At 47.7% G+C, this 27,942-nt stretch overlaps 1 protein-coding gene across 16 annotated transcripts in view; it reads right to left on the reverse strand.

Annotated features, from left to right (window-relative positions):
- PHLDB1 (pleckstrin homology like domain family B member 1) overlaps window positions 1-27,942 on the reverse strand; it is a 280,745-nt gene that overhangs the window by 193,305 nt on the left and 59,498 nt on the right. For 6 of the 16 annotated variants that reach the window (XM_063942612.1, XM_063942614.1, XM_063942613.1 and 3 more), the window contains exon 1: window positions 39-170. The exons of 2 other annotated variants lie outside the window; for them this stretch is intronic. In XM_063942612.1, the coding sequence (XP_063798682.1) occupies window positions 39-122 (84 nt within the window). In that variant the 5' untranslated portion in view covers window positions 123-170. Of the gene's footprint in view, window positions 1-38; window positions 171-27,942 lie in introns of those variants that run through there. 8 more of the 16 variants (XM_063942620.1, XM_063942621.1, XM_063942624.1 and 5 more) reach the window with 2 other exon arrangements.

Raw genomic sequence — 27,942 nt, forward strand, 5'->3', positions numbered from 1 at the left:
TCCTTTTAGAACTTTCCGTTCCTGTGTGCTTTACTCACCTGTCCTTCGTTGCCCCCCTGATGCCAGCAGACAGGGATAATTCTGCGGCACAGTTGAGTCAATGGACCACAGCACCTCTCCATATCTCCCCCACCCAGGTGTGGAGGGATGATGGACCACTCACCATGCCTCTCTCAGGCAGGGATATCAGGCTACCGCACTTCTGCAATTCCAGTGAGTGGCCACTGGCCTCTCCCTGGGACTTGTACAGGATATGGATAGAGGAAGAGAAGGAGGAGAGAGCCATTGTCTGCTCAGGAAACTGGGAGTGGAAGAGTACAGCAAGCACGCTGTATGACGTAACAGGAAAATATCGCACTGAAACATTTGGGAATATATGGAGAGATACTGTACATCAACAAAGGTAGCTGTAAATATTGATTATATGAATACTATTAACATATTACATTGGCTTTCAAGCAAGATTGGCCAACAGGAAATATAAAGTAGGATCCTTAAAGGTCCTCTATAAAAAAGAAATAAAATCAGTCTTTCGGCATGTTTTTCTGGACCTGCTGGAGTGTTTAATGGCATAGAGGGCACCACATGGAACAAGTAAATAGCATTTGGGGTCTGTTATGAGAGGTCTTCAGTTTGTGTACCAAACATACTGTAAAAAAATACTAGCATGGCGGAAAGAAAAATACTTCATAAGGTCACGTGATCTGTGCATAGCACCATGTAGAAGTAGGTACACCACATGACAGGCCCATGCCCACCACATATAGGTCTACACGCAGCTTAAGTCTAAAACCCACTACACGGATCTCTATATACCCCATATGCAGCAGCCTTTACCCTGCACAGTTGTACAGTATGTTCTCTGTGCTCAGCAGAATCGCCTCATTCCCATCAGCTGCGATCATGCGCCCACCATACACCTGAACACACTTTTGTGCCTGCTCTTATCGTTTGGATTCTGAAATACCGTTTCTCATTGCAGTGGATGCCTCAGATAAAGCTGTTGGAGCTATCTGACTCAAGTGTCAGTCATTGATGCCGACTTGCACCCTTGCACATTCTTCTATTTAAAATTATTTTCTGCTAAGATCAACTATGATGTGGAAAATCGGGAACTACTAGCTGTAAAATGGGCGTTTTCAAAATGGAAGCTTTGGCTAGAAGGAGCTAAACATACAAGGGTTGATGCATTGATAATGCTTCCTTGAACCTGATTGGTTGCTAGGGGCAACTTCTCCATTGTTCCACTTCTCCTTTCTTTTCTCTGCTTGATACATCAGCTCCGCAGTCACTGTGTATATACTTATCGCTAGAACCTTTTATATATTGAAGCAGCATACAGACAGAAGGCAGACAGACCTAGGCAGGCAAGCTGACCCTCATTCTTCTTCATTCTGATTTTGTTATTACAATAGGTGTCATCGTGGTTCTAAGAATTTTAAGACTGATGCTGTATCCAGAAGCATTCTGCAAGTATCTGGACCCTCTCTACAATACTTCCGTCATTCCTTCCAAAACATTTGTATCCGAGCTTACTCAGTAATTGTCTACTCAGATGCAGACTGTTCAGTGTCCAAAACCTGCCTCCATGCATTTGAGGGGAGACGTATCAAGCCTTGGAGAGCGATAAAGTGGAGTAGTTGTGCAAACCAACCAATCAACATCTGTAATTTCAAAGACTGCTAGATAAATGACCAGTGGCAGATTTTTCCTATGGGCTGCGAGATTACAGCCCCCCCCATCCCAAGTAAAATCTGCCATTTGCAGGGACTGTGTAGCACTGGCAGTGGCTTCCCATAGGAAGCACTCACTGCTAATCACAGCAGACAGAGAACATTTCCCATCGGAAGCCACTCCCCTGCTATAATGGCAGCTTAATCTGATTTATAGGGGCTGCAGCCAATGCAGTCACTAGAAGCAAGCCTGTTCTCCATCAGCGCCAGACTTAAGCCCAGCCCGACACAAGCCCTACCTCCACCTGCCGTGTGACTTAAGCCCCACCTCCTGGTGACATTATCCATGAATCACCGGGAGGAGATCAGACAGCCCAACCGGCCAGACGTAAGGTGCCACCGCTGTAAATGACATTTAGTAACTTCTCCACTTTATCTCTCTCCAAGACTTTATACATCTCCCAAGTATCAATGAGCAATCCATTTTGTCTGCAGTTCATAACAGCAAAATATCTGGGTATCCTAGTATCACTGAGACTATAACATCACTACTCTCTCCTGCTTTGTGGCTTTCACCAAAGAATGATATTCAATAAGTCATAAAGACTTCCGAAACTTGCTCCAGAATAACTAGTGTCCCGAGGTCTCAAATGTCTACGGGGTTATCACTGAATGAATCTTGCTGTATTTGGGCGGTAGTGGACCGTTTCTGTAAAATACTAATTTTATTCCATTTTGCAAGTTACTATCAGAGAAAGTTCTGACTCCAATCTACACTCAAGGCATATTCAGATTGCACTGTATACCCTGCAATGTTATGTCAGAATGCAATTTGTGACCATGTTCTGGAGATCTTTTTTGTGGTGTCTCCCCATCTCTACCACATCCATAGGCCGCCATTATTAACTAAATTCCTACCCCCCATTGGCAATAGGCCCCCACTGGTCTCACTTCCTAATAATAGTACCCCCATTGTATTACAAAACAAAAGTTTTACAACCCCCCCCCCCCCGTTAAAAGCTCCTTCTTCTGCCCCCGTCCCCAATACCCTGTGACCACTGCATTTTTTAATTAGTATTTTACCTGTGCCCACCCCCCCAGCATAATTTACATATATATTTGCATACACCCTCTCCCCCACTGGTTGATGTTTACCCTGGGGGTTACTCCTCCACCCCCCATGTGCATATACTCCCCCCCTTCCCCCCTGCACACCCTTCTCCATGCAGAGCGCAGTGGAGCGTGATCTGGGGGGGGACTGCTGATCAATCCTCTCCAGTGCACATGCAGAGATCAGCTAAAATGTGCAGGGAGAGTAACGATCGTTCCCCTCCCCATACTGTGCCTTTCCAGAGCATGGGCTCCAGAATGCTGACCGCACTGCATTCTGGGGCACGATTCCGGCAGTGATGTTGGTGGATAGAGACTGCCGCATCACTGCCGGGTTCAGGGCACACTGAAGGGCAGCACTCAACGGGGGCTGTACACGGCGGGGGACAGCAGGTTGCATGTGATGCGTCCAAGCCAGGTAACGGACCCCTGGCTTTGGTCGCATCACATCGACCGTGCCAGGAAAGTGGTAATTATATGAATGGCGTCACCTGTGTTGAACTATTCAGTTAATAAGAGGTATTTCAGCACAGAAGAGGAGGAAATGCTGCAATCCCTGGGTCACTTACAGCTCTCCCCCCCCCCCCCCTTCCCCCCCTCCTATCTCTTCTCTGGTGGGGAAGCTCCATTGGTAGGTCATGAAACTTGATACTTTAAAAGCACTGCATACTGTCCTTCTCGCATTCTGGCTGCCTGGCTCTGCTGCTGCGCAAGAGGGAGAGCTAACGATGTCATTGTGCCTCGACCAAACCCCCTCCCCTCCCCCTAACAGAGGGGGCCCGGGGTACAGTATGCCCTGTGCTGGCCGCCCACCATCACCACCACCTTAACATGGCTATGGGGGAGATTCAGAGCTAATCGTAGATGTGCTAAATCTACGATCAGTTACTCTGACATGCAGGGGGACGCCCAGCACAGGGCTAGTCCACCCCGCATGTCAGGTACTTCCCCCCTCCCCCCGCAAGGATGTAAAAGCATCACACAGCGGCGATGCTTTTGCACCCGCTGAGTAGCTCTCTGCCAACCCGTCCCTGCAACGGTCAGGACACGCCTGCGTTGTCTGGACCGCACCCCACCAAAGGCATTCAATCAGGCAGAGGCGATCAAAGCTGTTAGCATCTCACTCGGCCTCTCTGGGTGCTCACTCCACAAAGGGCCTCTGCAGCGATCCAGTCTGAATTAACCCCTATGTTCACGGCAACTGGGTAGAAAATATTGAATGGGCTGATTTTGCTTATAAGAATTTTCACCTCTGGATATTCTCCATTTTTCTGTGTTTATGGCATACACACCAAGGCTGCATCTTTTCCCCCCCATTATTACACCAGTTCATTCTGAGAACGGGAGAACTTCTTGCTCTCTGAAAGGAATTATTCAGTGAAAAAAGCTGCTTCTTTTTCAAAAGTTATTACGGACAGTAACTTTTCAGCTTGATCTTTCCAAATCATTGTGAATACCCCAAAGTTTTCCTGCATATTTATTTAAGCCAGGTCATGTTTCCTAGAAATTATACTCACTCCAGTGGAAGTCGATGGAGTTAATGAATATGTGGTTAAAAAACAAAGAGGTGCAATGAAAATTCACTATGTGGTACACACAGGTCAGTCAAAAGCCGGGATGGGCCCAGGTACTTTTCAAGGGGCGTGGTGTGGTCAGGTACCCGTAAAAAAATATATACTGAAAACAATAGTATTTTAAGCACCTCCATGGCCACACTGCAGCCTAGCGTGTGCTGAGCTGAGGAAAAGAGCTGCAGCTGCTGCTGCTGCTAGGTAAGGGGGAGGGGGCATGGGCCCCTACTGGACCCTCACTGTGCCCCTCCATCAGACCTGGGCCCAGGTAATTTGTACCCTCTCCTCCCCCCTCTCTCGGCACCACTGGGTCTGGGTATACTGGAAAGGATATGCACCAGATCAAGAGAAGATCATGGATACCTGCCAGAGACCTTCGTGCTGATGCCTTAAGTAGAGCTTTTCATCAAATGTTTCCTGATGAGACCAAATCTGCAGAGGAATTTTACTGTTTTTATCTGGAGCTGTTTTACTGGAATATCTGCTGTGTTACCTTATAGTGATTATTACAGACATCTGTTATTACGGGGGAGATGTATCAAGCCTTCAATATAGATTAAGTGGAGTAGTTGCACCAATCAGCTTCTGTCATTTATGCTACATAAATTATAGTTAGAACCTGATTGGTTGCTTTGGGCAAACTTCACCACTTTATCACTTTCCAAGGCTTGATACATCTGGGTAATGGCCCTTACAAACCCTGGTTATAGCATCAACATGCTAGCATACTTGCTGACTTTGGCAAGTCTCAGTACAGAAGAGGAGGAGGCAGATGGGTGAGACATATGATCATTGCGAGCCCCGCAACCTGCGATGGTTTGCCAGCATTGATGTCTTTTCAGTGCCAGGCATGAGGCCATGATGACGTGAATCACATCATCATCACCTGCATCTCGCCCACTTTTTTGGTCAGCCAGCATGATGCACGGAACCTGCCCACTTTACCGTGAGGTGGGAGACTCTACTCCAAATTTGGGATTCTGACGCAACTTCAGGGAGAGTGGGCAAGTGTGCCATGCTGCTGTCCTTTATTTTCTGCTGTCTGCCGCCTGATATCGGACTCCTGCTTGTGATCCAGACTATCCTATTTGCTGTATGGACTGAATTTTAGCCGGTGACCCAGACTATCCAGTTTGCCACCTGGACGGACTTACTGTATGCCATTGACCCCTTCATCGACACACTGCCATTTGTTCCTTTCTAAATAGCATTACTGTCCAAATGCTGATATTATTACTACAAATGAATTGCAATTAGCTTTCACATTACACTCCCACTTACTTAGATACTCAGTACTCTATACCGCCAAGAGGAGTCCTGCTACTCATCCAGCTTAGTAAAGACTCTAGGGGCCGTCGCAATTCCAGCCACTTCCAGTGATTGGAAATCCATCCAAACGACCACTTGTAGTCAGAGTTTGTCACGTCTATGTGACCACCCTCCAATAGGTTGACCCCATATGGTCAACATGCAATAGGTCAATAGGGCCACTAGGTCGACATGTAAAAGGTAGACACTTGAAAAGGTCCACAGGTACAAAAAGTCGACACACTCCAAAGGTCAACAAGGAAAAGGATGACACTTTTTTAGGTGTCATTTTCTATGTTAAAGCACATGTGACCCCAATTAGTGTACCGTGTCCCCTCGTTTGGCGCGCCACACTTCGGGCAAGGTTACTCTTCCCAGTCGTACTGTAGTCAATGTGGATGAAAAGTGATGAATAAAACTAAAACTTGTGTCGACCATATATATACATCAACCATTGTCATGTCTACTATTTCAACATGTTGACTATTTGTACCTGTCAACCTTTTACTTGTCGACCATATGGGTCTACCAATTGACTGTTGGCCTATTGACTGTTGGCCTATCATCCGGAACCCCAGCCTTCCATATTACTATGATCAGACTGAAGTTGCATGGATAGGGAAAAGTAGAGCTGGAGCAGTGTATTGAACTGTAAGTAGTACCAAATACATTAAATGCATCAAGTGACCATAGTATAAATATTCAGCAGCTATTTAATATATCTCAAGCAATAAACATAAAAACGAATGAGCATATAAATATTATATAAGTGAATAGAATCATGAGAGCAGGGATTGCACTGTAGTAAGTCACAAGCGTATATGCAGGTTCACGTATAAAGAGCTAAGAAACATATATTTTTTTTGTATACAGTATGTATATAAATAGTACTTATATTGTAGGAACTAATAGGTCCCCATGAGGGTATATAGGCTCCAACTAGGAGTCAGTCTCTCCAGATTAAATAAAACAACAGGAGCAAGAAGCCGCAAAGCTAGAACTGAGGCCAAACCTCCGAAACTGGCATCTTTGGGGGTTTGGCTGCTTTTCTCATATGGACCAAGCTGTGGAATGCAATATATTACTTTAGATGGCGTTACCCTATTACTTTTCATTGCTTCAAATGGCTTGGCCTATAGACTCTTCTAATCGGATACCTCCCAGCACCCCCTGCAGGGGATGTGTCACTCAACGCATGTGCAGAAGGACTCCCTGGTCCTGAACACAGAAGTCCTTCTATTGCAAAAGACACCTCTTACAGGGAAAGCTGTCCTTTGCAGTTTTCTTCAAGCATACAGCGTTAATAATAAATGCCATTAAGCTCACGATAAGTGGCGGGTTGCATCACAGGCACAATGCGATGCGTCGTGCATCCCGCCCCAGATCTGATGTGAGGGACAACCATTTGTGGCACAATAAGAACTGTGTATGTGTGTCGGTCTGCAGCCAGTGCAGACCAGTGTGTGACAGGTGGGCGTCACAATGGAGAACCGGAGAGACTTTAGTGTAAGGTGCCAGTAATTATTGCAGATGAAAATCCTAAAATGTCGTCAAGAGTGTAAATCAGCGGAGATCCTGGACCCTTTATCTGCAGGGTCACTATACCCAAAATCAGTGGTGAGACATAGGAAACACATTTTCAGGTGTAATCGGCCTTAGGGATCTATTTATCATTGATTACAAATTCAATGCAATCTGGGCACGATATTAGCACCCAGGATCACATTGCAATATGTGATTGTACTGGGTCAAGGTATTAACCGGCTCCCGCAGGGACTGGGGCTCCGAAAGGAAAGGAGCCTGTCACTGTGATGTACTCTAAGTGCTGTCGGGGCTTCTGTGCATGTGCTGTCCTGTTGACCGCACACGCAAGGTGGCCATTGCCAGGGAGGGTTCCAGGGGAACCCACTGCCTAAGATTGTGGTGTGTAGTCCATAGGCTACAGCTGAATTGTGGATGTTGGTAAATGTGGCAGCAGTACACCCCTCACAGAAACCTATGGGGGTTGCAGCTTCCAGCGGGAATGGAGGGATTGCAGCAGGTATCGGAGATATCTGCTATGGTCCCTCTGTCATACATTCAGTGGATGCCAAATATCTGTGGTTAACCCCCAAATATATTAAGCCACAAATATTCAATGATAAATGGGCACCTTAATGCATTTTCACTGGAGATATCGACTTCATCATTTTTTTTTTTTTTATTTCCTAGGAATTTCAGTGGGTAATTTTTTAATTCAAAGTAACTTCTTGTTGCACAATTCATACCGTATGATACGGGTTATTACTCTGCACATACTTCATATCTCCAAGCTGTCCCACTTTCTGCTTTCTACTTCATGGCTTCTTCTGCCTGCTGACTTGACAGAAAATTCAAGATTTTATGTAATGATATAGTGCCTGGTATCCAATGCAGTGATTCTGATTATTGCACTCTCAGAGTGAGTGTCTCCTCCATTCTGTTGGCCTGACCTGTAAATCAGTGGCAGCCAGACATTCCTGGCATTCCTGGCAAATCTGCAGACAGATCCTTCACCAGACAGAAAAGCAGAGAGCGCAAAGGAGACATTCAATCAGTTTCTGAGGGGGTAATTCAGCAAATTTGTTAGCAGTTGGGCAAAACCATGTGCACTGCATGGGGGGGGGCAGATATAACATGTGCAGAAAGAGTTAGATTTAGGTGGGTTATTTTGTTTCTGTGCAGGGTAAATACTGTCTGCTTTATTTTTACTCTGCAATTTAGATTTCAGTTTGAACACACCACACCCAAATCTAACTCTCTTTGCACATGTTATATCTGCCCCACCTGCAGTGCACATACGGGGTAATTCTGAGTTGATCGCAGCAGGATCTTTGTTAGCAGTTGGACAAAACCATGGGCCTAATTCCAAGTTGATCGCAGCAGGACATTTTTTAGCAATTGGGCAAAACCATGTGCACTGCAGGGGAGGCAGATATAACATGTGCAGAGAGAGTTAGATTTGGGTGGGTTATTTTGTTTCTGTGCAGGGTAAATACTGGCTGCTTTATTTTTACACTGCAATTTAGATTTCAGTTTGAACACGCCACACCCAAATCTAACTCTCTCTGCACATGTTATATCTGCCCCTCCTGCAGTGCACATGGTATTGCCCAACTGCTAACACATTTGATGCTGCAATCAACTCAGAATTAGGCCCCATGTGCACTGCAGGGGAGGCAGATGTAACATGTGCAGATAGAGTTAGATTTGGGTGTGGTGTGTTCAATCTGCAATCTAAATTGCAGTGTAAAATAAAGCAGCCAGTATTTACCCTGCACAGAAACAAAATAACCCACCCAAATCTAACTCTCTCTGCACATGTTATATCTGCCTCCCCTGCAGTGCACATGGTTTTGCCCAACTGCTAACAAAAATCCTGCTGCGATCAACTCAGAATTACCCCCATAGTTTTGCCCAACTGCTAACAAATGTGCTGCTGCGATCAACTCTGAATTAGGCCCTGTGTTAGAGACAAATGGGGGCAGAGGTGAATTTAGACCACATGGGGCCCTAAGCGAAGTGTGCCCCCCCCCCCCACCAATTATAGCAGACAGTCCCCCGCTCATTGTGCCGCCCCCCAGTTGGTGTATGCTCCCCAATCTGCCCTCCACCCGATTATAGCAGGTGGATGGTAGTTGTACTAGTGTACTTAAAATTACACTGTTGGCACTGCACACAGGCAGGAGCAGGCAACTGACACCTGGCAGCTATCTAGTCACTGACAGCCTGCCGGGAGTATTCAGCCAGCCCAACTCTCTGACAATTTTTATGAAGCTTGTGGTCCGCCGGAAATTCCCTTTGGTTGCCATGTGGTAAATCCTGCACTGCATGGGGGAGATTTATCAAAGCTTGGATAGAGATAAAAATAAGATTTTACTTACCGGTAAATCTATTTCTCGTAGTCCGTAGTGGATGCTGGGGACTCCGTAAGGAACATGGGGAATAGACGGGCTCCGCAGGAGACATGGGCACTTTAAGAAAGAATTTAGATTCTGGTGTGCTCTGGCTCCTCCCTCTATGTCCCTCCTCCAGACCTCAGTTAGAGAAACTGTGCCCGGAAGAGCTGACAGTACAAGGAAAGGATTATGGTAATCCAGGGCAAGATACATACCAGCCACACCAATCACACCGTATAACTTGTGATAAACTTACCCAGTCAACAGTATGAACAACAACAGAGCATCAGTACAACCCTGATGCAACTATAACATAACCCTTATTGCAGCAATAACTATATACAAGTATTGCAGAAGAAGTCCACACTTGGGACGGGCGCCCAGCATCCACTACGGACTACGAGAAATAGATTTACCGGTAAGTAAAATCATATTTTCTCTAACGTCCTAGTGGATGCTGGGGACTCCGTAAGGACCATGAGGATTATACCAAAGCTCCCAAACGGGCGGGAGAGTGCGGATGACTCTGCAGCACCGATTGAGCAAACACAAGGTCCTCCTCAGCCAGGGTATCAAACTTATAGAACTTTGCAAAAGTGTTTGAACCTGACCAAGTAGCCGCTCGGCACAGCTGTAATGCCGAGACCCCTCGGCAGCCGCCCAAGAAGAGCCCACCTTCCTAGTGGAATGGGCCTTAACTGATTTTGGCAGCGGCAATCCAGCCGCAGAATGAGCCTGCTGAATCGTATTACAGATCCAGCGAGCAATAGTTTGCTTTGAAGCAGGCGCCCCAAGCTTGTTGGAAGCATACAGGACAAACAAAGATTCTGTTTTCCTGACCCTAGCCGTTCTGGCTACATAAACCTTCAAAGCCCTGACCACATCCAGTAACTCGGAATCCTCCAAGTCAGTAGTAGCCACAGGCACCACAATAGGTTGGTTTATATGAAAGGATGAGACCACTTTCGGCAGAAACTGTGGGCGGGTCCGCAATTCTGCTCTATCCGCATGGAAAACCAGATAGGGGCTTTTATGTGACAAAAGCCGCTAATTCTGACACACGCCTAGCCGAAGCCAAGGCTAGCAGCATGACCACCTTCCACGTGAGACATTTCAATTCCATCGTTTTGAGTGGTTCAAACCAGTGGGATTTCAGGAAACTCAACACCACGTTAAGATCCCAAGGTGCCACTGGAGGCACAAAAGGGGGCTGAATATGCAGCACTCCCTTTACAGCGTCTGAACTTCAGGTAGAGAAGTCAACTCCTTTTGAAAGAAAATGGATAGGGCCGAAAGCTGGACCTTAATGGACCCCAATTTTAGGCCCAAATTCACTCCTGACTGTAGGACGTGAAGGAAACGGCCCAGCTGGAATTCCTCCGTAGGGGCATTCCTGGCCTCACACCAAGCAACATATTTTCGCCATATACGGTGATAATGTTGAGTTGTCACGTCCTTCCTAGCCTTTATCAGCGTAGGAATGACCTCATCCGGAATGCCTTTTTCTGCTAGGATCCGGCGTTCAACCGCCATGCCGTCAAACGCAGCCGCGGTAAGTCTTGGAACAGACAGGGCCCCTGTTGCAACAAGTCCTGTCTTAGAGGCAGAGGCCACGGGTCCTCTGTGAGCATTTCTTGCAGATCTGGATACGAAGTCCTTCTTGGCCAATCCGGAACAATGAGTATTGTTCTCACTCCTCTTTTTCTTATGATTCTCAGCACCTTGGGTATGAGAGGAAGAGGAGGAAATACATAGACCGACTGGAACACCCACGGTGACACCAGTGCGTCCACAGCTATCGCCTGAGGGTCTCATGACCTGGCGCAATACCTCTGTAGCTTTTAGTTGAGGCAGGATGCCATCACGTCCACCTGTGGCAGTTCCCACCGACTTGCAATCTGCGTGAAGACTTCTTGATGAAGTCCCCACTCTCCCGGGTGGAGGTCGTGCCTGCTGAGGAAGTCTGCTTCCCAGCTGTCCACTCCCGGGATGAACACTGCTGACAGTGCACTTACGTGATTCTCCGCCCAGCGAAGAATTCTAGTGACTTCTGACTGAATCAGAACCGGTTGGTCGCGAAGCAGGTTCTCCGCTTGACGTAGGGCGTTGTATACGGCCCTTAATTCCAGGATGGTGATGTGAAGGCAAGTCTCCTGACTTGACCACAGACCTTGGAAATACCTTCCCTGTGCGACTGCTTTCCACCCTCGGAGGCTTGCATCCGTGGTCACCAGGACCCAGTCCTGAATGCCGAATCTGCGGCCCTCGAGAAGGTGAGCACTCTGCAGCCACCACAGGAGAGACACCCTGGCCCTGGGGTATAGGGTGATTAACCGATGCCTCTGAAGATGTGATCCGGACCACTTGTCCAGTAAGTCCCATTGAAAAGGTCCTCGCATGGAACCTGCCGAAGGGAATGGCCCCTTATGATGCCACCATCCTTCTCAGGACTCGAGTGCAGTGATGCACTGACACCTGTTTTGGTTTTAATATGTTCCTGACCAGTGTCATGAGCTCCTGAGCTCTCTCTATCGGGAGATAAACCCTTTTCTGGTCTGTGTCTAGAATCATGCCTAGGAAAGGCAGAAGAGCTGTAGGAACCAACTGCGACTTTGGAATATTTAGAATCCATATATAGCTGTGGAGACCAGGTCCGAGATCCCTTCTCCACACAATCCTCAGCCTTCCATATGCCTCTTAAGTCGGCATCACCTGTCCATTGTATATTCTACAGGACACGTCAAGCAGAAATCGACATAGCGTTGACTGTAGAACCCAGTAGACTAATGTAGACTAATGTCTCTTTGGGCATGTTTTATATATATATATCTTAAGACAGCATCTTTAATATATATATATATATATATATATATACAATAATACATACTAGGGTCTCAATCTCTGCTGATAAGGTACCTGACCACGCTGCTACAGCGCTATAAACCCATGCCGACACAATCGCCGGTCTGAGTAGTGTACCAGAATGTGCACGCTATCTGCAGGATCCCTGAGGATAGCTGTTAAGTCAGGGCTACCTTTTGGGCAAACGTGACACCCTAGGGGAAGATTCCCATTGTATCCTGGCCCTAGTAGGGAAAGGATACTCCCTGAGAATTCTTTGTGGGAAACTGCAGTCTATTGTCTGGAGATTCCCGCCCTTTTTCTTCATGAGAGGAGGGAAATTTACCTCAGCTTTCTTCCCCTTAAACATGTGTACCCTTGTGTCAGGGACAGATGAGTCATCAGTGATATGCAAATCATCTTTTATTACAATAATCATATATTGAATACTTTCCTGCCATTTTGGCTGTAACTTTGCATTATCGTAGTCGACACTGGAGTCAGACTCCGTGTCGATATCAGTGTCTATTATTTTGGATAGTGATCATTGAGAGACTCTGAAGGTCTCTGCGACATAGGGACAGACATGGGTAGATTCCCTTTCTGTTCTCTAATCTTTTGTGCAATAATTTCACCTTAGCACTTAATTACACATATCCAAATAGGTGTCGGCGTTGTCGACGGAGACACCCCTCACACACACATTTGCTCCATCTTCTCCTTAGGGGAGCCTTTTACCTCAGACATGTCGACACACACGTACCGACACACCACACACTCAGGGAATGCTCATCTGAAGACAATTCCCCCACAAGGCCCTTTGGAGAGACAGAGAGAGAGTATGCCAGCACACACCCCAGCGCTATTAACCCAGGAATAACACAGTAACTTAATGTTAACCCAGTAGCTGCTGTTTATATTGATTTTTGCGCCTAATTATGTGCCCCCCCCCCTCTCTTTTTACCCTCTTCTACCGTGTATCTGCAGGGGAGAGGCTGGGGAGCTTCCTCTCAGCGGTGCTGTGGAGAAAAAACATGGCGCTGGTGAGTGCTGAGGAAGAAGCCCCGCCCCATCGACGGCGGGCTTCTGTCCCGCTTAAATATACATTTTCTTGGCGGGGGCTCATACATATATACAGTGCCCAACTGTATTATATATGCTAAACTTTTGCCAAAAAGGTCCCAATTGCTGCCCAGGGTGCCCCCCCCTGCGCCCTGCACCCTTACAGTGACCGGAGTATGTGAGGTGTGTGTGGGAGCAAAGGCGCAGAGCTGCAGTGCTGTGCGCTACCTCAGTGAAGACCGGAGTCTTCTGCCGCCGATTTCGAAGTCTTCTTGCTTCTCATACTCACCCGGCTTCTGTCTTCCGGCTCTGCGAGGGGGACGGCGGCGCGGCTCTGGGATCGGACGACGAGGGTGAGATCCTGTGTACGATCCCTCTGGAGCTAATGGTGTTCAGTAGCCTAAGAAGCAGGACCTATCTTCAGAGAGTAGGGCTGCTTCTCTCCCCTCTGTCCCACGATGCAGGGAGTCTGTTGCCAGCAGAGCTCCCTGAAAATAAAAAACCTAACAAAATACTTTCTTACAGCAAGCTCAGGAGAGCTCACTGAACAGCACCCAGCTCGTCCGGGCACAGATTCAAACTGAGGTCTGGAGGAGGGACATAGAGGGAGGAGCCAGAGCACACCAGAATCTAAATTCTTTCTTAAAGTGCCCATGTCTCCTGCGGAGCCCGTCTATTCCCCATGGTCCTTACGGAGTCCCCAGCATCCACTAGGACGTTAGAGAAAGGGTCTGTGGGAGTCATTCCGAGTTGATCGCACGGAGCAACATTTTGCTGCTCGTGCGATCAACTAGACGCTGTCTATGGGGGAGTGTATTTTAGCATAGCAGGGCTGCGATCGTTTGTGCAAACGCCTGGACGCGCCTGCGTTCGGATCTCCACGCACGAAAACGGTGAGTAGACGCCCCGGAATGCCTCTCCGCTGTCAATCTTCTTGCGATCGTGCTAGTGATCACTTTCATTTTTGTTCTGTCCGCTGCCCGGCAATGCAGCCGCCGCTCATGCGCAGTTCCAAACCGTTCGCACCGCAGCGAAGAACCGATGCGTGCAAACGGGTCGGAATGACCCCCTACGTACTAGGCCACGGAGAGAAATAAAGTTGATAGAGATAAAGTACCAACCAACAAGCTCCTGTCATTTTTCAAACACAGCCTGTAACATGGCAGTTAGGAGCTGATTGGCTGTTACCATACTTGCCTACTCTCCTGGATCTCACGGGAAACACTGGGTTTTTGTGGTAGACCCTCGTACCCCCGGAAGAGTGCGCATCCCTCCTGCATTCTGTCCACTTCCTAGTGAAGTGGGCAGAATGGGAAGATATATACAGTAGAACTAAGGTTCCAGTGGAAGGGGCAAAGCTTAACAACACTATTCTATGCTAATTGCATAATTTTAGCCCCATCCCTATACAAATACACTTCAATCACATCAATTTTCCTGTGAGGGGCGCTAATGATGTAATTAGCTCTGCCGTGCCCCTGTCGCATTGCTGCCCACCTGCTTCTCCTCTCCAGACATCTCCATGAGAAGAATTCATTAAGGTTGCCAAGTATGGCTGGTATATCGACCCCACATTATCAACCAATCAGCTTTTAACTGCCATTTTACAAGTTGTGTTTGAAAAATGACAGTTCAAAGCTGATTGGTTGGCACTTTATATCTCTCCAAGTTCAATAAAGCTCCCCCAGAAATAGCTGGCTCAGTAGAGGAGGATTAGAGGGGTGGTCATGTGGTGCGCATGTCAGTGCTACGTTCCTATGTAAAGTTGGTGGGTGTGGAATTACGGAGGAATCAGGGCGGTCTTCGCTACCAAGCTTCTTTCCACATCACCATAGCAATGCCATCTCCTATTAAACAGAAATAGAATCAATGCCAGTAGGCTGTGTTGCTAATAGATAAGAAACAGTACCAGTTGTAAGAACATGAATATCTGGCCCACAGGCCCTCTGAGAGAGGGAGGCCTGCGGCACGTGCCCCCTGTCCTTAAGCCGGCTCTGTTTTACCCACATTATCTATTTACAGTATGACTTTAAAAAACATTTCTGCTAATGTACAATGGTGGTCATTCCGAGTTGATCGCAGCCAGCAACTTTTTGCTGCTGCTGCGATCAACTAGTACACGCCTATGGGGGAGTGTATTTTAGCTTAGCAGGGCTGCGATCGCTTGTGCAGCCCTGCTAAGCTAAAAAAAAATGAAAGCAGAAGTAGACTAGGCCTGGACATACTTACCCTGTGAGACGATCTCTGCGATGCTGGAGCCAGCTTTGACGCCAGACATCCGCCCTCCATTCTGCTGGACACGCCTGCGATTTCCTTACCACTCCCCGAAAACGGTCTCCAACAGTCCAGATCCGCCTTCTTCTTGTCAATCTTCTTTGCGGTCGGCTCTGCGACTGCTCCCTTTGTTAGACGCGGCGTAACCCGGCGACCCCCTGTCGCCAGGCAATGTCGGACCCATTTGCACCACAGCGATAAACCGCCGTGTGCGAACGGGTCGGAATGACCCCCAACGAAAGGGTCTGGTTAACCCTTGTGGCACCATATAAATATATGATAACTAACTGATGTACCCAGCTTTGCTCGGGTTTAAATTTTTATCAATAAGTTGGATGTAACTGTCAATTTATTAAAAATAATTAGTAGCTTAGTAGCTCTTCCAACAAAGCCACGAGCTGGCTGCCCAGTTTAATTTTTGCAGTGTCGCCAGTAGCCCTGATTCTCACCTTTTCTTTCTGTTCAGTTTAATAATCACTTTTACATTGTGAGATGGGTTTAAAGGTTTCTTTCTCTTATCAATGTTGCTGTTCCAATGCTTTTGGTTACACAAAATTTTTTGTCTTCCCACCTCCCTTTTTTTTTTTTTTTTTGCAAATTGAGTTTTTATTAATAAAGAGATAACAGTATACAGCACAATGGAATTGCAAATAATACACGCATTCTTATAGCAGAAGCTGCCGTTCCAATCGTAGACTAAGAATACAAGTAACAAAAGCAATGTATGACATCATTAGCCCACTTAGCTAGAGACATTAATCTGTATTATCTTCAGATATTAATAACAGGGAAAATAGAACATACAAGAAGCATAAAGGACAGACAAAGAAAGGGAAAGAAAAAGAGAAAGAAAGAAGAACCGCCATCTCCATCACAGCCCTAAGGTGTCGTAGGGATGGAGCGTAGCACAGAAGTTTTGTATTCCTGCGTTCCCTTGAATTCCAGCCAGTCAAACCAGACGGCTGTGATTCGGGATACAGACTGTTCGGAGGAAGCCGTCAAGTCTTCCATTGCCATATAGTGATCGATTCTTTGGAACCATCTGGCAATGGGAGGCTGTACCTGAGATCTCTAGAAGCACGGAATGGTCGCTCTAGCAGCATTCATTAAATGTCGCAATAGGGAGTTCTTAAACTGGGATAATGGTAGGTCAATCAAATTAAGTAACCAAAACTCAGGTGTCTCAGGTATTGGGAGTCCTGTGATACGCCTGGTAATAGAATGAACCTGTTGCCAGAAGGAAGCTAGTCCCGGGCACCGCCACCATATATGGCAAGGAGTGCCTCGAGACCGGCCACACCTCCAGCAGACATCCGAAACACTCGGAAACATATGGTGGTGTTATGCACACCAGTGCCTGCAGGAATGTACTGGTGTTTGAACTGTTATGCACACCAGTGCCTGCAGGAATGTACTGGTGTCTGAACAGAGAGGGATGCAAAACAAATGAACTCACAGACAGACTGGGAAATATGACATAACGTACACAGAAGGTGATAGGGTAACAAAACCAACACAGAGTGAACAGAGAAGCCCAGAGGCTAAGAAACTGGGTGTCTCCCTAGTATTAGAAATGCTCAGATGGAAAAAGCAAGATGTTGTGTTTTAATACGTAGAGAACCCGAAATGCTGTTGCTAAGGGCAACAGCAAAACCCTAAAGGGTTACCAACGGGTGTGGCAGTAAACTCCTTGGTCAGAGATGGAATAATAGACACAAGGAGAGTCTCCACAATCCTAATTCTCACTTGCAGGACCCAGGTTCAGCTTACTGCCACTAAACTGACACATGGACGCCCTGCACAGTGAGAGAGGATTAAGCAGGCAGGTCTGAAAGTACAGCCACAAACCTGCTGGGTTCACAGAATAGCAAAAGAACCTCAGCAGGCTAAACAACTGACTCCAGTCTTACTGCTAGGTCTGGATTGGCAGAGTGTAGCACCAAATCCCCAGGCCTATTTGCAGTAAGCAACAACAAATACAAAGCTACACAGTACTGGCTAACTTTCAGGAACTGACTAACCAACAAAGATTCAGCAGCATCTGCTTAACCTGAGAAGAGGCCTTATAAAGCAGGTGCTGTCCACGCCCCCCTCAGACCTCACAGACTGTGAGCACAAAAACCAGCACCGGATCCCCTGCCTGTAACCACTGCACAGCAAAAGACCCGAACCGGAGTATCAGCTGCGCTCAGGTTACTCCGCTAGCACTTGTCTCCCGGTTGCCATGACGACGTGGCAGCACAGGGCAGGAGACCCTAACAGGTGGACTCGATCTGGACATCTATACCATCTCGACACCACTTTGTATTGTGTCTCCAGCACTTGGAGTGAAGGAGAACTGGCAAATGTGAACTGAAAAATGCGCGACCATTGGTCAGAGGTCAACTCTCTACCGAGGTCCTCATGCCATGCCGTAACGAATGCCAGGGGTTGAGTGGGAGTGCTCGAAAGGCATTGTCTGTACAATAGAGATATTAGGTGCCGTGGCAAATTCTCAGAGAGACACAAGGATTAAAAAAGCGTCGGTCTCCATCCCACCGCACGAGCTGGTGTCGCAGCAACGTAATGCCGAATTTGTAAGTAAGCCCAAAAAGAATTAGGCGGTAGGTTAAAAGATTGTTGCAAGTCTGTGAAGGGATGGAATCCCGACGAACCAATCAGGTGACTCAACCGAGATATGCCAGCTTTAGCCCACACTGAGGACTGAGACAAGGAGAGGGGATTCGCGGGTAGGTCTGGGTTAAATAATAAAGGTGTCGGCAAGGAGGGACTCGGACTGAAAGAGTCTAAGTGCCTAAATTTCCTCCATATCTTAAGGGTCGAGCGAGTCTAGGGTGGGATGTTTTATGCGTGGGATTTTTTTAAGCCAGGGGAGAATAAATAAGGGGGTACCTGCAGTCGTTTCAGCTATTGATGGCCATTGCTTAGTATAGGGAGATCTGGACATGTCAATAACTCTGGACAGATGCACAGCGTAATAATAGCTAATAAAATGAGGTAGTTGTAATCCACCTTCTCTACGCGTACGGGTCAGTGTGAATTGGGAAAGCCGGTGCCCTCTCCGCCCCCAAATGAAGCGACCAACAGATGACTGTAAAGTAGTGAAAAAGGAGGTTGGTACTGTTATAGGCAACGTTTGCAGCAGATACAGAACTTTAGGGAGGATCGTCATCTTTACCGTGTTAATCCTAACCAGCCAAGTAAGTTGAAGTGTAGCCCATTTATTAAAATCCGTGGTAATCTTATGCAATAATGGAAGGAAATTTACCCGATATAAGTCAGAGAGGTCTTTAGTCAAGAGAACTCCTAAATACTTTAGCTGAGTAGGATGCCACTGAAACGGAAACAAATCTCGGATGCCTTCCAGTACTCGTGAAGGCGTTGAAATATTCAAGGCCACCGACTTAGTGTAATTTACCTTAAAATTGGAGAGCAAGTTGAACCTATTGAATTCTTGCATAAGCGCTGGAAGAGAAGTTACCGGGTCCGTCAAAGTAGCCAAAAGGTCGTCTGCATACAGTGCCAATTTGTGTTCCCGCTTCCCCGCCCATACGCCGTGAATATTTGGTTTGGCCCGAATTGCTCTCGCAAGTGCCTCCATGCAGAGAACAAATATAAGCGGGGACAGAGGGCAGCCTTGTCTTGTTCCGTTTCGTATCATAAAGGGAGCAGAGATGGCACCATTCACACGGACCCTAGCCGATGGTAACTTATAAAGAGTCAATATACGACTAAGATAGGTCGGACCCAGACCCATGTGCTCAAGAAGACCTTCCATAAACTGCCAATCTATCCTGTCAAAGGCCCTCTCCGCGTCAGTGGACAAGAGGACCATATGAGAGGACCCGCTTTGAGCAAGGTGGATGAGATCAATAACTTTAGAAGTGTTATCCTTAGCCTCTCGTCCCAGTATAAATCCCACCTGGTCCCCATGAACCACCTGCGGGAGAAGGCGGCCCAAACGTCCCGCAAGCAGCTTGGCAAAGAGTTTAATGTCGCAGTTGAGGAGGGAAATAGGTCGGTAGCTCGAGCACTGGGTGGGGTCCTTACCCTCTTTTGGGATTACAGTTATATGTGCTTCCAAGGTCTGCGGAGAAAAGCCTTTGTCGGCAGAGATGGCATTGCACACCTTCAAGAAGAGGGGCAACAAGGATTGTTTAAAGGCTTTGGGGGTCATTCCGAGTTGTTCGCTCGCAAGCTGCTTTTAGCAGCTTTGCACACGCTAAGCCGCCGCCTACTGGGAGTGAATCTTAGCTTATCAAAATTGCGAACGAAAGATTCTCAAAATTGCGAATAGACACCTCTTAGCAGTTTCTGAGTAGCTCCACACTTACTCGGCATCTGCGATCAGTTCAGTGCTTGTCGTTCCTGGTTTGACGTCACAAACACACCCAGCGTTCGCCCAGACACTCCTCCGTTTCTCCAGCCACTCCCGCGTTTTTCCCAGAAACGGTAGCGTTTTTTCACACACACCCATAAAACGGCCAGTTTCCGCCCAGAAACACCCACTTCCTGTCAATCACATTACGATCACCAGAACGAAGAAAAAACCTTGTAATGCCGTGAGTAAAATACCTAACTGCATAGCGACTAATCGCTCCGTTGCGAGAAAAAAATAACGAGCGAACAACTCGGAATGACCCCCTTTATAGTATCCGACTGGGAAACCATCCGGGCCTGGACTCTTCCCAGTCGGTGTAGCCGCCAAGGCTGTTTCCAGCTCTTCTAGAGTAAAGGGTTGTTCCAGGGTGTCCAAGTCTGACTCAGGAAGTTTTGGAAATTCGATTTCCGCCAGGTATCTCTGTATCAATACCCTCAGATCAGCGGCAGCCTGAGGGGTTTGATCTTTTCTAAGATTATAGAGGGACTCGTAGTAATTTTGGAAGGAATGAGCAATCTGAGGCAATGTATTTGCAGCACGTCCCCCCGGCCCATGAACGGAGCGAACATAAGACTGCAATCTTTGGGCCCTTAATGCCCTAGCGAGCATAGCACCTGGTTTGTTGCCCCACAAATAAAATTTATGGCGACACTTGGTCATTCCTAATTTGGTTTTATCCCATAAAAATTTATTAAGGGCTTGACGAGCCTCAGTTAGTTCGAGAAAGACCCCTGCATCAAGGGAGAACTGGTGCGAGGCCTCTAGAGTCGCTATTCGTTCAATGAGCTGCTGTCTCTGTGCCATTAGTTCTTTCTTGAGCTGAGAGCCAAGCTGTATACATCTTCCCCGAACTACACATTTGTGTGCCTCCCAAATTGTAACTGCACTAACGTCTGGGGTGTCATTTGTCGCAATATAGTCTGAGATGGCGGAGGTGAGTTTAGCCTTTAAACAAGGATCTTGCGTCAAGGAGTTATTAAACCTCCATGACCATGGTGCAGTGGGGGCCGGTGAAAGTGAAACAGAGATATATACCGGGGCATGGTCTGACCATGTGATGTGCCCAATTGCACTTGAAGGGAATAAGTGTAAAAACCTATGCTCAACTAAGAAGTAGTCTGGGCGTGAGTACATGTTGTGAGGAGGAGAAAAGAAGGTGTAATCCTTTCCCGTCGGATGTTGAGTTCTCCATAAGTCCATCAACTGAAACTCACGGAGAAGTCGGCTCACACGACGGTGATCCCGTGTCAGCCGTCTAGTCAGGGAAGGTGAACAGTCTATCCCCGTGTCTAAGGACCAGTTAAAGTCGCCCCCCACAATCAGACGTCCTTCTTTAATGGGCTCTAGTTGTCGCAGTATTTTGGTGAAAAACTGTCTTTGGCGTTTATTAGGAGCGTATATATTAACAAGAGTATAGACCTGGTTATGTATTGTGCATTTAACAACCTGGCACCGACCTTCTTCCAGAATCAGGTGAGAAGCATCCGGGACCCGGCGTGCCACTAATATCGCTACCCCCAGAGATTTATTGACAGCGTTATTGTTACAAAAAACCTGGGGATACTGATAATTTCCTAATTTAGGGGAGGCTTGACTTTTAAAATGGGTCTCCTGAAGAAAAGCAATGTCTATACGCTCCGCCCATAACTCCCGTAGCAAAGTGGACCGCTTTTCAGGAATATTAAGCCCCTTCATGTTGAAGGAGCATAGCCTAAGGTCAAAAGACATTGGGAAGGCTGAATTGGTTGTCTACAGTGGACAATAAAGGTAACATTGACTTACCAAAAATGCGAGGAAGGTACAGGGTCCGATCGTGTTGGATACCTCGGGCTGCAATGGAGATAGGCGGAGAGACCAAGAAATAAGAGGAAGGGAGAAAGAGCAAGAGAAAGAAAAGCACAAGAAGAAAGACCAGTACAGAGAACATAGAACTATATGACAATAATATTACGTCTTGTAAAATGGTAATTTCACCGCCGTTAAGTCATAGGGAGGTCATACCCACGACTTAAGAGCCAAAACAGGCAGGCGGCCTGACCCAACTGGGGCACAGTAGAGACAACACAACCTCGGGACAAGAGCAGCACAGCGTGTAACTAAGGAGACTCCAAAAACAACCATCTGACATCATTATTATACATACAAGGGTCCCCCTATTCTGAAGTAAACGCAGTGGGGACAGTCATCTCTATCTAGACAATTGAAAATAAAAAAATAGAATAAAATCTTATAGAAAGCAATAGAACGCAACAGATCCAATCAACAGGAGTGTCGGGGAAAGGGAAGGGGTGGAGGCATGCAAAGGTAATATCACTAAGTGACTAAACTTTAAAGCAGACTCTCTGGTGTGGAGGAAGAGCAATGACCTAGCACTGCGCTCCCAGATTGGCTCTACCAGACATCTAAGGACCAAGCAGAGCCGCTCAAAGCTAAGCTTTATCAAACAACTTTATATCAAGGAGAAAGAGACAAGTTATATATCAAGTCCCAGCCTCGCCATTATTCGGGGGCGACCGGGTCGAACCCCGTTACCTGTTGCTGACCGGGGTCCAAGACGCCCGTGGGGCTGGAGGCTTTCAGAGGATCAATACGGTGGTAAGATTGTGTCCAATCCGATAAGGCAGGCTTAGGTATAGACAGTGTAGAACAAAAATTATCCAAGTCGTCTGGCGTGTGCAAGAAAACCTGTCTTCCCTCAAATGTGGCTTGAATATTAAAGGGAAAGCCCCATTGGAATCGTATACCCTTCTCTTTAAGAGCCTCTGTCAGGGGCTTAAGAGATCTACGTTGCTGGAGCGTACACCATGACAGGTCTGGAAAGATCTGAATCACATTCTTATCAAATTCCAGTCGATCTAGTTTGCGGGCTTTAGTAAGAATCTCCTCCTTAACGTGATAGTAATGAAGACGACATATAATATCTCTGGGAGCCTCAGAAGAAAGACCTTTCGGGCGTAGTGCTCTATGAGCCCTATCAAACAGTATGATGTTGTCCGGATTTGCATCAATGATCTCATTGAAGATCTTAGTAAGGGCGTCTGCAATCCCCGGACCCTAGACATCTTCCGGTAACCCCCTGACGCGTAAGTTGTTTCTCCGACCTCTGTTGTCAAGGTCGTCTTGTCGACGCCAGAGAGCCCTCAGTTCCTGAGCCTGAAGAGTAACAGTATCGCAGAGCTTCCGTTGAAATGAGGAAACTTCATCAACGTGGTCTTCCATATCTGAAACTCGGTGTGATATTTGAGAGATATCTGCCTGAAGTACGGAGATCTCAGATTTGACCGTGTCCCGTTTCTTTTGTTCCAGATCCAGAAAGTCTCTCTTGGTAGGCAGATCCTTTTTGGTAGGAAGTGAACGCAAGTAGGTCAAAACATCTGCCATTGAGGCTTCAGGCCCCTTGTCCAACGGTGAAGAGTCGGCTCCCGCCATCCCTCCGATGCCAGCAGGAGAGCCAGACACAGAGGATGATGAACGAGTGTCCTCACTTTCAGTGTCCGGTTGAAGATAACGAAACAAATTAGATTGTAGGGACTTGTCACCAGATTTCTTAGCTGCAGATGATTTCCCTCCCCTCTTAGTTTTCCCCATCAGCAGATGTTATACACCATAATATACAGTAAAACAGAGGAAAGTCACATAGGTGGATCAGAAGCACTTCATATCTGACTTGTAAAGTCCCCGTTGCGGTACGAGTGTCCCGGGCTATGTCATCAGCCACCAGACCCTATTGTATGCGGGTGATTCAGAGGGTCATGGCATGGGGCAAGGGTCTAATTCAAGGCATTAGAGCTGCAGGGGGGAGGTCTGAGTATTTTGTGAGACAAATTGACAGGTATCAGTCAGTAAATGCCCCTAAACACCAGGCCCCCCAGGTAGCAGTTGAAGGTGAATGCAGCTGAAATAGTGCAGAAGCACTGGGTGTGTAATAGGCTTATTGCAGGGAGAAAACCCAATCCAGGGAGATCTCAGTCTCTGTGCAGCCAGTGTGTGCTGTTATATATGAGTTAAAATGGCCGCCGCAGCAGGGACAGGCAAGGAGACACAGTGCTGCGTCTGGGACTTGCAGGCTCCTGGAGGGTTCCCCCGTAATGGAGAGGTACCTGAGGGTCCTGGGAGGGTCTCCACGTCGTGGGGGGGTTGAGGGACGTCCACAGGGCGCTGTACGGGTCCCGCCGCGGCCCGGAGCCTCCCACCAGGCCGTCTCCAAAGGCCCCGGCTTCAATGCGCGATGTAGGCCGCACTGCCGGAAAAGTCTGTACGGGCACGCCGCTGCACGGGGCCGCACTGCAGGTCACTCTCCACCGTAGGCAGGCCTCAGGGGGCAGTCAGATCCGGGGGGAACAGCAGGGAAGCAGAGATTGGGGCGAAATATGCAGGAGCCCCGCTGCTGCACGTCTGCCCAGGGTTACAGCCAGGCCACGCCCCCACCTCCCTTTCTGTCATTTATTTTAGTTAATCGATTAATGGTTATTTCAGTCATTTATTCGAGATCATTGAATTATGATCTTTTCTGTCAGTAATTACAGTTCATTAAAGTTTTCATCCAAATTCATCCAGTGGAAGGCCCAGAATAAGCTCTCTGTGTCAAAGTTCTGCCCAGCATACATCAATGGAAGGGCCGACCAGGACCCCAATCCCCTAGTATGTCTTCTTGGATCCAATGTTACCACTCTGTGAAGTATTCCTCCAAATCCATCCAGTGGCAGGCCTAGAACAGGCTTCCTGGGGCAAAGTTCTGCCCAGCGTACACCAACGGGAGGTCCAACTTAGACCCCAACCCCTTATTATGTCTTCTGTGATCCAATGTTAACACTTTGTGAAGTTTTCTTCCAAATCCATCAAGTAGAAGGACCAGAAGAGGCTCCCTGGGTCAAAGTTCTGTCTGACGCGTTCCGCCGTGAGGTCCGACTGGGACCTAAACCCCTTGTATGTCTTCTGGGATGCAATATTACCACTTTGTGAAGTTTTCTTCCATATCCATACAGTGGAAGTCCCAGAACAGGATCCAACTGGACCACCTCGTGTTGGTTTCATCCCAATCGGTGCAGGGGTGTCCGAATGCATAACCGGACATGCAAACAAACAAACAGGCCGCTGAATTTTATATATATCAAAGATATGGTCCTGGCCCCGAAAGGGGTGGCTTTTATTTAATTTAAACCCTGCCAATATTATAAGTTGGATAATTAAAGGTATGTGTACCAAGTTTGGTCCAGATCCATCAAGTCATATAGGAGCAGGCCGGCTCTAGGCATGTTCGAGTCGAGCGCCCGCGCAGGGCGCCACTCTTAAAGGGCGCCGCACGCTGGCGCCGACATGTTGGAGCCTGGAGCCGGCCCTGTCCTAGCCCTGCGCACGCCGCGCTGTTCGGCGCCGGCGTCTGATGTAAGACACTGGCGCCGCACAGCGCGCACAGATCACTAGGGCACAGGCGCCGCACAGCGCGCCTGCCTGCAGCTGCATTCCCCCTCCCTCATCGCCGGCGCCCGGCACATCAGGTACTCAGGGGACATATGTGGCACAGTGGGGGCATTAATGTTTCTGTCACTGTGGGGGCATATCTGGCACTGGGGGCATTAATGTTTCTGTCACTGTGGGGGCATATCTGGCACTGGGGGCATTAATGTTTCTGTCACTGTGGGGGCATATCTGGCACTGGGGGCATTAAGGTATCTGGCACTGTGGGGGCATATCTGGCACTGGGGGCATTAATGTATCTATCACTGTGGGGGCATATCTGGCACTGGGGGTATTAATGTATCTGGCACTGTGGGGGAATATCTGGCACTGGGGGCATTAATGTATCTGGCACTGTGGGGGCATATCTGGCACTGGGGGCATTAATGTATCTGGCACTGTGGGGGCATATCTGGCACTGGGGGCATTAATGTATCTATCACTGGAGGCTTATCTGGCACTGGGGGCATTAATGTATCTGGCACTGTGGGGGCATATCTGGCACTGGGGGCATTAATGTTTCTGTCACTGTAGGGGAATATCTGGCACTGGGGGCATTAATGTATCTGGCACTGTGGGGGCATATCTGGCACTGGGGGCATTAATGTATCTATCACTGGAGGCATATCTGGCACTGGGGGCATTAATGTATCTGGCACTGTGGGGGCATATCTGGCACTGGGGGCATTAATGTTTCTGTCACTGTGGGGGCATATCTGGCACTGGGGGCATTAATGTTTCTGGCACTGGGGGCATTAATGTTTCTGTCACTGTGGGGGCATATCTGGCACTGGGGGCATTAAGGTATCTGGCACTGTGGGGGCATATCTGGCACTGGGGGCATTAATGTATCTATCACTGTGGGGGCATATCTGGCACTGGGGGTATTAATGTATCTGGCACTGTGGGGGAATATCTGGCACTGGGGGCATTAATGTATCTGGCACTGTGGGGGCATATCTGGCACTGGGGGCATTAATGTATCTGGCACTGTGGGGGCATATCTGGCACTGGGGGCATTAATGTATCTATCACTGGAGGCATATCTGGCACTGGGGGCATTAATGTATCTGGCACTGTGGGGGCATATCTGGCACTGGGGGCATTAATGTATCTGACACTGTGGGGGGCAATAATGTATCTGGCACTGTGTGGGCACTTATGCATCTGGCACTGGGGGCATTTATGCATCTGGCACTGGGGGCATTTATGTATCTGGCACTGGGGGCATTTATGTATCTGGCCCTGTGGGGGCATATCTGGCACTGTGGGGGCATTTTTATATCTGGCACTGTGGGGACATATCTGGCACTGTGTGGGCATTTTTATATCTGGCACTGTGGGGACATATCTGGCACTGTGTGGGCATTTTTATATCTGGCACTGTGGGGGCACTTATGTATCTGGCACTGTGTGGGCACTTATGTATCTGGCACTGTGGGGGCATTTATGTATCTGGCACTGTGGGGGCATTTATGTATCTGGCACTGTGGGGGCATTTATTTATCTGGCACTGTGGGGGGCATATCTGCACTGTGGGGGCATTTATGTATCTGGCACTTTGGGGGCATTTATGTATCTGAACTGTGGGTGCATATCTGGCACTGTGTGGCCATTTATGTAGCTGGCACTGCTGGGGGGCATGTCACGTGTAGCTGGCACTGCTGGGGGGGCATGTCACGTGTAGCTGGCACTGCTGGGGGGCATGTCACGTGTAGCTGGTGTCAAAGTCAGAAAAATATCTCTATGCACACTACCATATTTGCACCTCACACAGGTCCGTGCTGCGCATGCGTACGCTCTCCCGTACGTGCGCATACTCACAGTCGCGGGCACCCGCAGGCGCACGGTATGCGTATTTACGGTAGAGTTTATGTGATCGTAGCGTGCGACTCAATCGTTACATATTTTCACTATATAATGTAGTTTGTAGATCATGGTCCCTTTGATAGATTCTGAAAGTTTGGTTAATATAGAATGTTCATGAACAGAGAAATCCCTCTTTGTTTGATACGAAGGGTCAGACAGGAGTAATACAGTGGTGTTTAGTATCCATCGGAAGAATATTTAATTAGAAATATTCCGGTGTTGGTTTGAAGCAGATCAATCGCTCGTGCGAATAGTTATGGACATAAGAAGTTTATGAACATTTACTTTATTTGCACTTTATTACCCATGCGGCGGGAAACCCAGTTTCCCTCCCACCTGAGCTGTTGGAAATAGTCACAGCCCACCTGTATGAATCAACCTATGACCTTTTGTTATAATGCGAGGAGGAATTCCTGTGTCCAATGAACAATGAGATTGTAGGGACCATTGAATTGCATTGTGTGTGGGGCATAAATAGA

Source organism: Pseudophryne corroboree, chromosome 10, assembly GCF_028390025.1.
Source record: "Pseudophryne corroboree isolate aPseCor3 chromosome 10, aPseCor3.hap2, whole genome shotgun sequence".
NCBI lineage: Eukaryota > Metazoa > Chordata > Amphibia > Anura > Myobatrachidae > Pseudophryne > Pseudophryne corroboree.